General features: G+C 42.4%; 1 protein-coding gene across 17 annotated transcripts in view; it reads right to left on the reverse strand.

Annotated features, from left to right (window-relative positions):
• Positions 1–13540, reverse strand: part of SYTL4 (synaptotagmin like 4) — a 196533-nt gene that overhangs the window by 34912 nt on the left and 148081 nt on the right. For 16 of the 17 annotated variants that reach the window (XM_079910068.1, XM_079910075.1, XM_079910080.1 and 13 more), the window contains 7 exons: positions 12010–12188; positions 11614–11716; positions 10923–11084; positions 6960–7068; positions 5009–5108; positions 4042–4250; positions 370–2022 (listed from right to left, as the gene is read on the reverse strand). In XM_079910068.1, the coding sequence (XP_079766194.1) occupies positions 1874–2022; positions 4042–4250; positions 5009–5108; positions 6960–7068; positions 10923–11084; positions 11614–11716; positions 12010–12188 (1011 nt within the window). In that variant the 3' untranslated portion in view covers positions 370–1873. Of the gene's footprint in view, positions 1–369; positions 2023–4041; positions 4251–5008; positions 5109–6959; positions 7069–10922; positions 11085–11613; positions 11717–12009; positions 12189–13540 lie in introns of those variants that run through there. The other variant, XM_079910076.1, reaches the window with a different exon arrangement.

Genomic DNA, 13540 nt, shown 5'->3' on the forward strand with positions numbered 1-13540 from the left:
CTTCCCTTCCCTGTGCACTTTTCTCTCCTTCCTGCAGTTGCAGAGGTGGGATGGGGGTGGCTACAAAGGTAAAGGAGGAGTTTCCCTTGGTACTTTAGAGAGAGAAAGAAAAGTGTTAGCACTTTTAAGATGGGTTCTCATTCTCTCCCTCAATACCAAACACAGAGGTCAATGGATCAGAGCTCGGCAGAGCTATCAGGCACCAATGTGGGGACAGGGAAATTTTCTTCAAGTGAGCACAGTATGGTTAGGGAAGGGCATTTGTCACTTTGGTTCTTATCCTTCAAGCCACATGAAAAGCAACAACAGGAAGTCAGGACATCAGAGACGAAAGCATCTATAAGACTAACAAATGCAAACGCTTGACAAGGAAGAAAGCTTTATTGAAGCACACACACATTTCAGGGGGTGGAGAACAAAGGAGCAAGTGACAGTCCAGGATCCCAAGTTATGCCTTCCATTACAATATCAATCCACACCGAATAAACCTTTTTAAAACACTCTTCCGTTCACTTCACACATACAACAGAAACTGCAGTGGCCACCTTCAATCCAGTAGCCTTATAGGAGAGTCCGCTAGCAGTCAACTCTACTGAAAGGGATTTCTTCTCCGGTACAGACTCCTTTTACAAATGACTTTGTGAAGATAAAACTGTGAGAATAAGAAGGTCAGTTTGGGAGAGTGAGTTTCAGAAAATGAACGTTAGATCGCTAGACCCTTCTTAGAAAGGTCTCAACCCACCACACCCAGGTTACATCTAGGTCAACTTTAGGAAACAAGAGAAAAAATAGGAACTGAAACCACTTCAAGAAGGAAGTCAGAAAACCTGGGAGATTCTCTGAACACACTCTCTTGGACACTAACAGTGCCCAGCCTGGAGAAACACTGGACTGGTTTAGACCATACGTGGCCATTCTGGCTGACATAACAGTATGTAGACCCTATTCTTGGTGGTAACATATGGCGAACACAAACGCTAAGAAAAGTGTGGTACGTGAGAGTGAAGATGTCTTGTCTTTCATTAGAGAAATTAGGAGCTCTTTAACAACTGCTGTATCAGTTTAAAATGCAAAGAATTCAGCATGGGCTGGGAGACACTCAGTCACTGGTCCTCAGGGACCACTGAGAAGCCCTTACTGGGCATGCCCATGACCCAGGCCAAAGGCCATTATCTAATTAAAGTGCTCTTCTAAAGCAGCTCTGTTATAAGGGTTCCCCAAAGGTCTAGGGAAGGTTTTCAGAACTGGAAGCAACTTAGACATTTTCTTAGCATTTCCAAGAAAAGCATTCGACCCAAGCAAGGTGGAAACTGCTACCAACAAGAAGAGTTAAAAGCCAAGTTCCAGAAATGTGTCAAGGTAGAAATGGAGTTAAAAGCATAAATTGGAGAAGGAAGGATGGACCTACTCACCTCTCTCCCATCTTCTGTCTTCCACCCCATCTTCTGTAACCCACCCCTGCTTCCCGGAGCCTTGGCCTCAGACCAGGCACACCTTGAAACACAGACCAGTATGAGTGCCAAAGGCAGCCGGGGCTTCCTGGGGAAGGAAGAACCAGGATAGCAAGACAGGTGATAAAAAGTTGTTTTAAAAGATAAGTTAATTAAATCTCATAAAGATATAAGAAACATGGACTCTGAAAATATATAGTAGTTTATGCACAAATAAAAACATTTTGAAGAGACGCTTATTTTCGAGCCTGCTTTAAAAAGGGATAGTCTACATCACTCTAGCATAATGAGATTTGTAGAAATACACGTTTACACACACACACACACACATACACACACACTAAATTATACATCTTCACCCTTGGTTTCTTTGCTTCCTCTGACTTGCCCTAGACAAGGTTGGACCTGCAGAGGATAGGGGCTCACAAGCCCAGCTTCTGCTTGGCCATCGAGGAACGGAGCTGCAGAGTCCCTTCCGCCCAAGACCCTGGGTACTGTCGCATCTTCTGCCATAGGCTTACTTCTTCCCCAGTCGAGTCCATCCAGTCCACCACTTCCCCATTACTGATCCCTAAGGAGAAACACCAGAGGAGGCTGAACAGGGACCCCATTCCTCAGCCTACTGAGAAATATGGGTTATGCATTAAGGGTAGCACCCCATAAAAGACAGTGCGCTATGAAGATGGGCTGATGGGGACAGCGGTCTGAGAATGGCTCCCTGTTGATTTTGCACAGCTATTTCTGTGCTCTTGAGACTCCGTCAAGAGACTTAAAGTTGATGAAATGAGACTCGAAACAGCACACGGTAGCTCGAGACTTCTTATTCTAAGGCTGTTACAGCTATAGCCCTTCTGTTATTGCCAACTTGACAAGGGAAGGGAGGGGACGGGAGGGGAGGGGAGGGGAGGGAGGGAGGAAGAGAGGGGGGAGAGGGAGGAAGAGAGGGGGGAGAGGGAGGAAGGAAAGAGGGAAGAAAGGAGGGAGGGAGGGAGGGAGGGAGGGAGGGAGGGAGGGAGGGAGGGAGGAAGGAAGGAAGGAAGGAAGCTGAACACCTTTATTTTCTGGCTGTAGACTCCAGGCTTGAAGTTCAGATCATATGGGGCCTCATTTCTATTCTCTTGTATATTCATTCATTCAACAAAGATTTATCAAGTGCCTACTGTGTACCAAGTACTCTTCTAGGCTCTGGAGATACAGTAGTAAATAAAGCAGAAAAAGTCCTGCCCGCAGGCAGCTTACATTTGAATATAGAAGACAGAAAATACACAAGTAAATCAACAAGAGTATTCCAGATAGTGAGGTAAGTGTCATGAAGCAAATAAACAGGGTGACTTGTAGTACCTAGATCAAGGCCTCGCTTAGATTAAGTGATCTGAGGGCCCCTCTGAGAAGGAGACATATAGTCAGGAGCTGAAGGACTGGAAGGAACCAGCCTTCCCAGACAGAGGGAGCACTAATTGCAGAGGTTATGAAGTGGGGAGAAGCTTGGTATACTTGGAGAAAAGAAAGCAAGTCATTGTGTTTGGAGCATAGTGAGCAAGTAGTACTATATGATGGATCATAAAGGAACAGAGGGTCTAGACACAGGGGCCTATTGGCATGGTGAGAACTTTGGATTGCTTTCTAAGTGCAGTAGGAGCCCCTGAAGTGTTTGAAGTAGGGGACTGACATGAACTGGCTTACATGTGTAAGAACATCATTCTAGATGCTTTGTGTTAAATGCTTTGTATGAATTATTAATATACAAGTAATATTTACAGCCACAGGAATGCAGAGACTGTAGAGAAAGAAAGGAGAATTCAAGACTAAGCCTTGAGAGCACCAATATTTAGAGTTTGGGTAGAGAATGAGGATGTCCCAAAGAAAAGTGTGGTGTCAAGAGAAGCAAAGTATTTCAAGAAAAAGGGAGTGATCAGCTAATGCTAAATAGCATGAAAATTCTAGGATGATGAAAACAAAATTTTGGCATAAGCAGTTACTCAGTGGAATGGTGGGACAGAAGTCAGATCACAGTGGATTGAAGACTAAAGGAGAGCTGAGGCCATGGAAACCACTCTTTAAGAAATCAGAGGGGAGACGTGGGGTCAAGGGAAGGTTTGTTTCTGTTTATTAAGACTGGAAATACCAGAGTATATGTACTTTCTCCTCCAATAGGGAGGTAGAGAGAATAAAACTGATCAGATAGGATAGATAGGAGATTCCAGAAGTAAGGTCACTGAGAAGGAGAGGGTGTGATCTAGAACACTTGGAAAGAGCTTGGCCCTTGCTAGGAAGGACCCCTCTTTCATGTAACAGGATGGAAGGTGGAAATCAGAGGTACAGATATATGTAGGTTTTTATATGTTTTTGGTGGGAAGATGATGGCATTCCTGGAAATCAGGGTCCCATTTACCTGTACACATGAAAGTGCAGGAGCTCAGCCTCCCCTCAGCCCTGCACATAATAGGTCCTCAGTAAACACTGGCTGAATGTTAACTGAAAGAAGACAACTCCTGACATAGTGGAGCTGTGTAGGGAGGGTGATGGGTCTATTCAGAATGAAATATCTAAGAGGCCTTGAAGACAGTGAGGGTGGGGGAGAGGTTCTCACCAGTGCCAACACCCAGCCTGACCCCGCCCAGGAAGTCATTGCTGGCCAGGGGCTCCCGGTCCCACACAGTCAGTTCCAGGCACATGTGTTGGAGATCTTCCAGTCTCACACCATTGTAGACAAATGTATGGTTGTAGTGGGGATTCAGGGTCTTCTTCATCACAGGAGTTTTACGCTTACTGGCCTTGTTCCTCATGGGAAGGAGGTATCTGGCAGAGGGTGCGGAGGAATCAACAACCTACTCAAACCTGGCAATATCTATCTAAATTTCCCTTTCCCCTCCCACAGGTCTAGCCCAGGAAGTTGAGTCAACACTCAGATCCGAGGACACACTCTCCCTCCTCTGAATCTGCTGAAGCATAGTTCCTACCACCTCCACTAGATCATTCACCCGATTCAATTCCTTTTACCTGGAGAGAAAATTAATACAATATTATTAGGGAGCTATTGTCTATATGCCATCAAAAATAGGTTTTGAATATTTGGTTCCACTTCTATTGGGAAAAGTCCTGTTTAATAAAAACAACAGTAATAAGCATAGGCACAGCCAGACATGATTTGCTAGAGAACTTAAGTCAGTAGGTTGAGCTGTAACTTGGGGAAAGCTGCCATTGCTTAAATATTGTGGGGAACAAAGTCCTGAGTCCCCAGGTCTTGACAGTCAGGGAACACAGATTTTTATTCAGGATTAATTAAGAGCATAAATCTATAACAAAGGAAAAGTCAGACCTAACTGTCTACCACCCTCCTTTTTGGAAATCAACACTACAGCCCAGCCCAAACTGAGCTCAGACCAGTGGAAACGTGGTAGCGGAGGTTGTGCCATTACCTAATTTCAGGAACAAGTTGGTTGCTGGAGGTGGCAGGACACACAGGGATAATATCTACAGAGAAAGGTTAAATTGGGTTCCTCTCTTAACTCTCATGTCCTGAAACTGGTTAGTTTGGTGCTGGTCCAGGGACTCACCCCTTCACAAAGCTGTCTGAAGTCCCTCCTGATTTGGCAGCTGTCAGATTCTTGGCTTCTTTGATCCATACCTGGAGCTCTCCCCCTTCCCCACCTGTACCTGGAAGGGATGTCAGACATAGCAAGTGAGTTCTGACACCTCCACATTTCTCTCAAGCTTTATCTACATAGCACTTCCTCTCCTTGTTCCTGAAGACAGCAACTTCCATGATAAGTGGACCACACCTGTCTTGTATTCTCAGTGCCTAGCACAGCGCCTAACAGCGAGAAATAGGTGCTCAAGTCATAACAATAGCAACAAAGGCTTATTGAAAACTGGCTATGTGCCTGATTCAACATTAAGCATTTATTCCTCAAAACAACCATATGAGATATATACCATCATTCTCCTCATTTTACAGATGAGAAAATTGAGGCATAGAGAAATAAAGTTTCCTGATGTTTGCTGAATGATTGAAAAAAGGGAACTCCACCACTTGTGTTCTGGATCCCATCCCCATGTCAACAAGACTCATCAGGCATCATCAATTTCAACCCCCACCTCCCATTTTTAATATCTCATTCTCTACTGGTCCCATCCTCTCAGTCTAAATATATGCTAATCTCACCTCTGGCTTTAAAAAATCCTTTTAAAAGTAAATTTCCCTTCAACCTTATCTCCTATTCAAGCTGTCCTCCCTGGCTCTCCTTTCTTTCACCATCAATTATCCTGGAAAAAAAGAGTCCACACTCACTGCCTCTACTTCTTTGCCTCATTCACTCAACCTAGTTTCTAGTGAAATCTGGCATCTGCTTCCACTGATCCACTGAAAATGTAATCTAATGCCGATAAGCTGTGTCTTCTCATTGGGCCCGACATGCCAGTGGTATTTCAATACTGTTGACAACACCCGCTCCCTTCTTCAAGCTCTCTCCCGGCATTGCTCTCCCCTGATAAGCCTCCACCTCACTGGCTTCTCTTCCCATCTTCATTCTCTAAAGTGTTCCCTCTGGTTCTATCCTTGCCTCTCTTCTCTAGCTATCCTGCACACCCTCCTTGGGAATCTCACTGACTTCCCCAAATCCTATAGATTAGACTTTGCTGCAGGTAACTTTTTAAGAACTTGGCTTCCCATTGCCAAAGTGTCAAGTTCAACTCCTTACCATTACATTCATGGCCCTTTTCAGCTAGGCTGCAGCCTCATCAACAATTCCAGCCCTACTTCCACATCTATATACCATAATTCTAGCCCCACTCAACTAAGAAGTTCACTGCCTCACGCTTACATACAACCCCCCATTTACCATGCCTTTTTCAAACCTTTGCTCATGCTATCTCCTCTTCTGGAAATGCTCTTCTCACCCCATCCTCTTCTTTTTCTTCCTGGTAAAGTCTTAAGTCCAGTATCATCATTACTTCCTCTTTAAAATTCTCCCAAATATAACCAGACAGAATTCATCACTGCCTTATCTGTGTTCTTTTAGCAGATGACTATATTACTTTCTAAAATAAACTGTGCAAGGGAGGGCAAATATAGTATCTTATTCACCTACATATCCACAGTCACTATGCCTGGTGTGTTGATTTACTCTTCCTCAGCCTTCAACTTCCTGTCCCTTATACTTATACACCACCCTTTCCAACCACCCTCTCTCAGTCCTGAAGCTTCTGTTCTGTTCTGACCTCTTAGTAGCCTGTCAGAGCTGGACCAAGACCAAGTTAGTTTAATGGCATCAAAAACAAAACAAAACAACAACATAAAAACAAAAAAGGGAATCCAACTCTTAAGGCATTCCCTTCTGGTTGAAAAACAGAAATGGCTTACTTAGTAAAGGAATCTTCCCTAGAAAATGATCCAGTGTGCATCGTAATCTGGTCTCTCCAATAGTGCTAGCCACTAGCCAGCACCACCTCGCACAGATCTTGTGCAGAAAACTAAGAGCTAAATCCAGGGCCCCAAAGAAAACTCACTCTTCTTCCGGTCACCTCCAACAGGGAGTTTGGAGGCTGGGATGTATTTCAGTGATACCACCAACTCGCCTTTGTGTGACGGCAAGCCAGTCGAGGACTCAGCACTGATCTGAAACACAGGGAAACCCAATAGGTCAAGCTGGGCGGTTCAGGAGTTGTTGAGACCTCTCGCTGAGGAGATTCTAAAATTACCCCCAAGAACAGTTTCACAGCGTAAAAGGATCCTTCTCCTTATGAATACCATCCACGATCCCTAGGCCATGGCAGCCACAGGATTCTAAGGCAGTTTCTTCCGAAGGAGCTGAGGAAGAACTAACAAAGAGTCTTCCGCAATGCCTACTATTTTGCTACTTTGGGGATACCATTACTAGATTCCAAATACCCTCAAAGGTCTGCCAGCAAAGTTGCCATACAAACTGACAGGGGACTGACACCATGACAAAGAATCTTGCTACCAACATTGTTAGTGATAGCCCCAAAGTGGAAACAACCTAAATGTCAATCAATACAGGAAAGGTTAAATGAGTGATTTTAATGCCATTGTATGGCATATGGTGTGCAATCATCAAAAAGGATGCAGTGAATCTCTACACACTGACATATAGAAAGATATCCAAGATGTACTGTTAAGTCAACAGGGCAAGATGCAGAAAAAGCATCCCACTTATATTAAAATATATTCATATTTGTATATGTAAATATATATGTATGTAAATAATGATTATTATCATTATCACTCATATAGTACTTACTATGTGCCAGGTACTGTTATAGTATTTTAATTATATCATTTTGTTTAATCCTCAAGATAGTCCCTATGACATGAGTACAATTATCCCCATTTTACAGATTATGAAACAGAGGAACAGAGAAGTTAAGTAACTTGCCCAAGGTCACCCAGTAATTGGCAGAGCCAGGATTCAAATTCAGACAGACTGGTCCCAGAATCCATGGTTTTAAGCACTATACTACACTGCATAGAAAAACCCAGAAGCATACAGACATAACACCTGTATCTTCTAAGGAGGGGAGTAGAATGGGGAAAGGAAAGAGGGCTTTCACTTTTTACTCTGTCTATATCGATAGTGTCTTTTTAATGAGAATGGCATGTATCACTTGTATGATTTTCAAAGATAAAAAGTCTTTTTTAAAAGAGAGCTTGCAAAGATTTGAGGGCTAGGTGAAACTCTGTTACAAGGATTTGAATATGCCACAATTTTTAATTTTACATTTGTTTAGGTTACTTTTGATTAATGACTGCATCTACCACTAGAATCTAAATGCCAGGAGGACAGGAATCAAGCCTTTTTGTTGTTGTTCATCCTAGTATGCCCAACACTTAGCAATGTACCTGGCACATAGTAGATGCTCCACAAATATTTCCTGAATGAATGCAAGAGTGAATGAGTGGATATGTGGGATGAGCAGCAAGTGGCCGTGGGCAGCAGGACTGCTTCACTCTACTGGCTCTCTCAGCATGGCTCTGTCCCTTATGCCTTGGTACCCAGAGCATGAGCTGGTGCAGATCAGAGGTGCTCTTTCACTGCCCGTGTTCACTGGGGCTCCTCTAACCTAAGGCCTCAACTCTGAGCATGGCAATGCAAGGAAGGTATAATCCCCACTGGTTTGGAAAAATGTACCACATACCCAGAATGCACAGAAGTGTAGTGTATGGGAGAGACACAGAAGAACAGGGAGGTGGATGCCAGGAAGAGAAAACTGAATGGGAGCAAACGGATCACTAGGGCAAAAAAAGAAAAATCAGAGACAATAAATGTAGAATGTTTTCAGTTAAAATAGATATGTAGTACTGGAGTGGTCTTTTTGTTGTTTATAAAATGTCTACACAATTTATTAGTCTCTAGATTGTGAACTTTAGTGGACTCTGAAAAGTTGGAGTTTAGCCTTAGCTGGAAATTGGCATAATTGGCGTATTTGTTTCAGTAGCATATTTTCATTCTGGCTCAAAATAATTGCAAAGAGCAAACAGCTCCATTTTAGTGCAGGTTTTTCTTTTTATGTAAGACATTTTTTTATTGGCAGTAGCTCATGATGGCTTACAGTGACATTTCCAATATAATTATATCAACTGTAGGCCCCAGAGAGAATATCTTATATGCCAAATGCTTCAGAAATTCTAAATTTCTAATAATATGCTATAGTTTGGTGATAACTGCTTTCCTAGGGACATTTTTAATATTGTTACTATTTTTGGAGGGAAGTAGCTATCAAAATACTGGATGTACATTTCCTTTGACTCAGCAATTTCACCACCAGAAACTTCTCCTACAGTTACACTCACAAAAGAGGATCAAGATATATTATAGCATAGTTTTAATAGCAAAAAAAGAGGCAAACAATTTAAATACCCATTGGTGGGGGGATTGTAAATAAATTATAATATAGGTACATGAAGAATACTATCCAGCAGTTAAAATGAGATAAATCTGTAAGTGATGGCATAGAAAAATGTCCATGGTAAATGACACATTGTTAAATGAAAAGTCAAGATATATATACACAATGATAAGAGCCCATTTGTGTAAAAAGGAAAAATGTAAATCCATATGTATATATATCTGTGCTGCTTAATACAAAATTTCTATAAAGATATCCAAGTAGTTGATAACAGTAGTATTTCTATGGAATGGAAATAACCTATTTTTCTTTTTATACACTTCCATGTTGTTTTAATTTTGAATCGTGCACATAAATCTTTTTATTCTTAATGTTCTTGATAAGCAATATACGTAGACCTGATAAAAAGTTCAAATGTTATAAAAGGGCATATAGAGAAAACTAAACCTTCCCACCTCAGTCTCTCTTCCTAGAGGCAGTCACTACTACTAGTTTCATGTCCATCTTTCCAAAGGCATTCTATGTAACATGTACTATTTTTAGCATTGAAAATGCTAGTGTAAAAAAAGTTTTACAGAAGAACCTTGCCATTGAACAGTTCTGATAATCAAGAAGTCCTAACTCTGTTTTAGCATTTCATCTTAACCAGAGTGACAGTAACCTATTGAATGTCTTTTATGTGCCAGGCACTGATTGGTATTCTGTATATGATCCTGCAGAAGAACAATATTATTATCATTTCCACTTTACAGGTGAAGGAACTAAGGCCCACAGAAGTTAGGTGACTTACCTAAGTTATCTTTTTCTTTTATTTCTTAAATATTTATTTATTTATTTAGGCTGCACTGGATCTTAGTTGTGGCACTTGGGATCTTCACTGAGGCATGTGGGATCTTTTAGTTGCGGCATGTGGGATCTTTTAGTTGTGACATGCAGGCTCATTGTTGCGGCATGTGGACTCTCAGTTGCAGCAGGTAACCTCTTAGTTGCGGCATGCATGTGGGATCTAGTTCCCCGACCAGGATCGAACCCAGGCCCCATGAATTGGGAGCGTGGAGTCTTACCCACTGGACCACCAGGGAAGTCCTGTAAGTTACCTTTAATTTAGGTGATTTACCTAGCTGGTAAATCACAGGGCCTGGATTCAAATCCAGGTCTGCACTCAGATCCCAGGTACTATTATGCACACTGCCACACTCTCACCCGAGATGCCATCTCCAAAGTAAAACTGTCCCTGGCTTGTGTGACCAAGAGCACAGCAATTGCAACTCCGTGAATTGCTTTACTTCCCACTTCTTTAGTGAAAAGGGTAGTTTGGAAAACCAGTGCAGATTAGGATACACCCAAAAAGTTAGCTTGGAGAAGAGGTACAAGTTAGGATGTTAGGATACGCCCAGACTCTGGAAGATCAGGAGGCAAAGCTTGGCACACATAAGAAAGACTTCAAAGGAAAACCATGGCATCTGAAATTACTGTTAAACTCAGTATCCCCAGCAGGGTGTGCTAGAACTCCACAGACTGCATTCAAAACTGTCCCAGCAGAAGTCACTGCAGGCAATTCTACCTCAGATCCAAACTCTGTAAGGAGTTGTTAAAGCAGACTACCTTTCCATGTAAAGGTAGGCAATGATCCAGTTTCTTATCAAGCTTCCAGGAATCCATCTGGACCTCTGCCTCTCCAAGGAAAGTGTTTCTGCCAAAACGACCATGATGCCAAACCGAGAACTGCAAAGTCCTCTGGGACAGGAGAGATTCTGGGATCTCATACTGTGAAAGGAAAGAAGAAGCCCAAGATGATTAGTTCACGGTAATTCCTCAGAAAAAGATTACTCCAAAATCTGAGCAACCATGCTCAAAGTCCATAGTCTTGAATATCAAATCACTTTAGTCCCTAAGCACTTTGAGTTTCCTCCCTCAAAGCCTCCACTTACCCCGTTTCACAAAAACCTACCATATTCCATTGGAGGACCTGGAATATTAATTTTTCCTTCAGTGGGGGAGAGAACACTGGAATATTCAAAAAGAACTGCCAGGGAGACTCCTGATCGCAAATGACTCTTTAAAATGAGATTTGTGGCCATGTGGACCTCCAACTTCACAATAATCCAAGAAAGTCAGATCAGCTTTGCTCTCTTCTCTGGGAGGTCAGGACATGAACAGATGCCCATAGTATATCCTCAAACACAGACATGGCCACTGAAAACCATGTCGACCACCCACATAGCAGAGGAATAGCTACAGCTTAGCACACAAGACAGATCAAATTCTCATACCCTCTCGGGCTCTAGATACTTACTTTGAGGATCTCATCATATAGCGGATTAATGGTGTCCCGCTTGATGCTGGTTTTTCTTTTGCCTTGGCGGGATTTGTCAGGCAAAAGATAAGTCTTCACATATCTAAAAACCAAGGAGAATACTGAGTAATTTGCTGTCTTTTTGGAAGCGCATTCCTTATTTTCTTCCTCTCCATATACATATGCCATGATGAAATGAAAATGTTACATCGAGTCCTCTTAGACCTGCCATTCTTGCATTTTCCCAATCCTGGTCCTTTTCCCACATCTCCCCTAACCACTCTCAATCACACCTCCCTGTCTGCCTAGGAAGTGAGAGCCTCGATTCAAGGGTGCCCAGAGAGATGCTGGGGTCTGATCATCTCCAAGCACCGCGCAGGGTCCAGAAGCACTCACGGGTTCGAGCGCTTCTTGGCTTCGTCAGCATAGGCCAGATGGTGGCACTCCTTCACGTGAATGACCAGAGCCTGTGTTTGCTGCTCATACTTCAGGGAAAAGGAAATCTTGCCAGTCACAAAGATGTTCCCGAAATCGCCAGCTTCGCTATAAATGCTCATCATGCTGCCAATCGTACTCTGAAGATAAAGCACCCACATGGCAGATGGTAACTAGACTTACCATGGTGATGGTTTTGAAATTTACATAAATATCGAATCATTATGTTGTGTAACAGGAACTAACATAGTGTTGTAGGTCAATTATACTTCAAACACAAACAAACAAACAAAACTCAGAAAAAGAGATCAGATTTGTGGTTATAAGAGGCAAGGGGTCAGGGGAGAAGGAATTGTATGAAAGTGGTCAAAAGGTATGAACTTCCAGTTATAGGATAAATAAGTACTAGGGATATAATGCGTAACATGATAAATATAATTATCACTGCTGTGTGTTATATATGGAAGTTGTTAAGAGAGTAAATACTAAGAGTCCTCATCACAAGGAAAAAAATTTTTTCTATTTCTTTAATTTTGTATCTATATAAGATGATGGATGTTCACTAAACTTATTGCAGTAACCTTTTCATGATATATGTAAGTCAAATCATTATGCTGTATACCTTAAACTTACACAGTGCTTTATGTCAGTTATATCTCAATAAAACTGGAAGAAAAGAACAAACAGGGACTTCCCTGGTGGTCCAGTGGTTAAGACTCTGTGCTTTCAATGCAGAGGGCACAGGTTCAATCCCTGGTGGGAGAACTAAGATCCTATATGCCTTGTGGCGTGGCAAAAAACAAAACAAAACAGAACAAAAAACCAACCAAACAAAAAAAGATAAAGCACCCACAAACATCTGGCGAAGGCACACTCCCCCCGCCACATTGCTAACATTTTCCCTCATGAGAAAGCCATAGTCACTGAAGAAAACAAAAGCCCCCTGCAACCAACCAGCCAGTACTGCCAGTCGTCTTGTACCCAGAGTATAAGAGACAGCTAAGGGCACACGCACAACTGCTCAGGTTCATCAATCAGCTCATGGCTCACCTAGGCTCCGAGCTGCTCTTCTCCCCTCTTTTTACACATTTTATTGTTAATTTTCAACTGCCCCAGAAGGTGGGCAAGGAGTAGAGGTAAGACGCAGCTCAGTCCAATTTTGATGTATGTTATATATGCTACAATGCTGGCTAGAAGGGGTCAGTTACTAATTAAAACAAGGGGCCTTAATTATCTGTGCGTTTCTTTTATCCACCTTATGTCTGTCAAGACCTACAGAGAAAAGTGATTGCATCAGAATTGGGGGGAAAATCCCAACAGAGGTGAAAAGATACCTTCCTCTCAGGTAATAATTGACTCTGCAAGCCCACTGTTCTCTTCTTATGTGTGAGTGGGACCATCTAATCACTCTGCTTTCTGATTCTGTTTCCCCTAAATATCAATCTTCACACTTATGACAGAACTAGGCCCTGATTCTTAAATGTCCCTTTAA

The sequence above is a fragment of the Stenella coeruleoalba genome (genome assembly GCF_951394435.1).
Source record: "Stenella coeruleoalba genome assembly, chromosome: X".
Classification (NCBI taxonomy): Eukaryota; Metazoa; Chordata; class Mammalia; order Artiodactyla; family Delphinidae; genus Stenella; species Stenella coeruleoalba.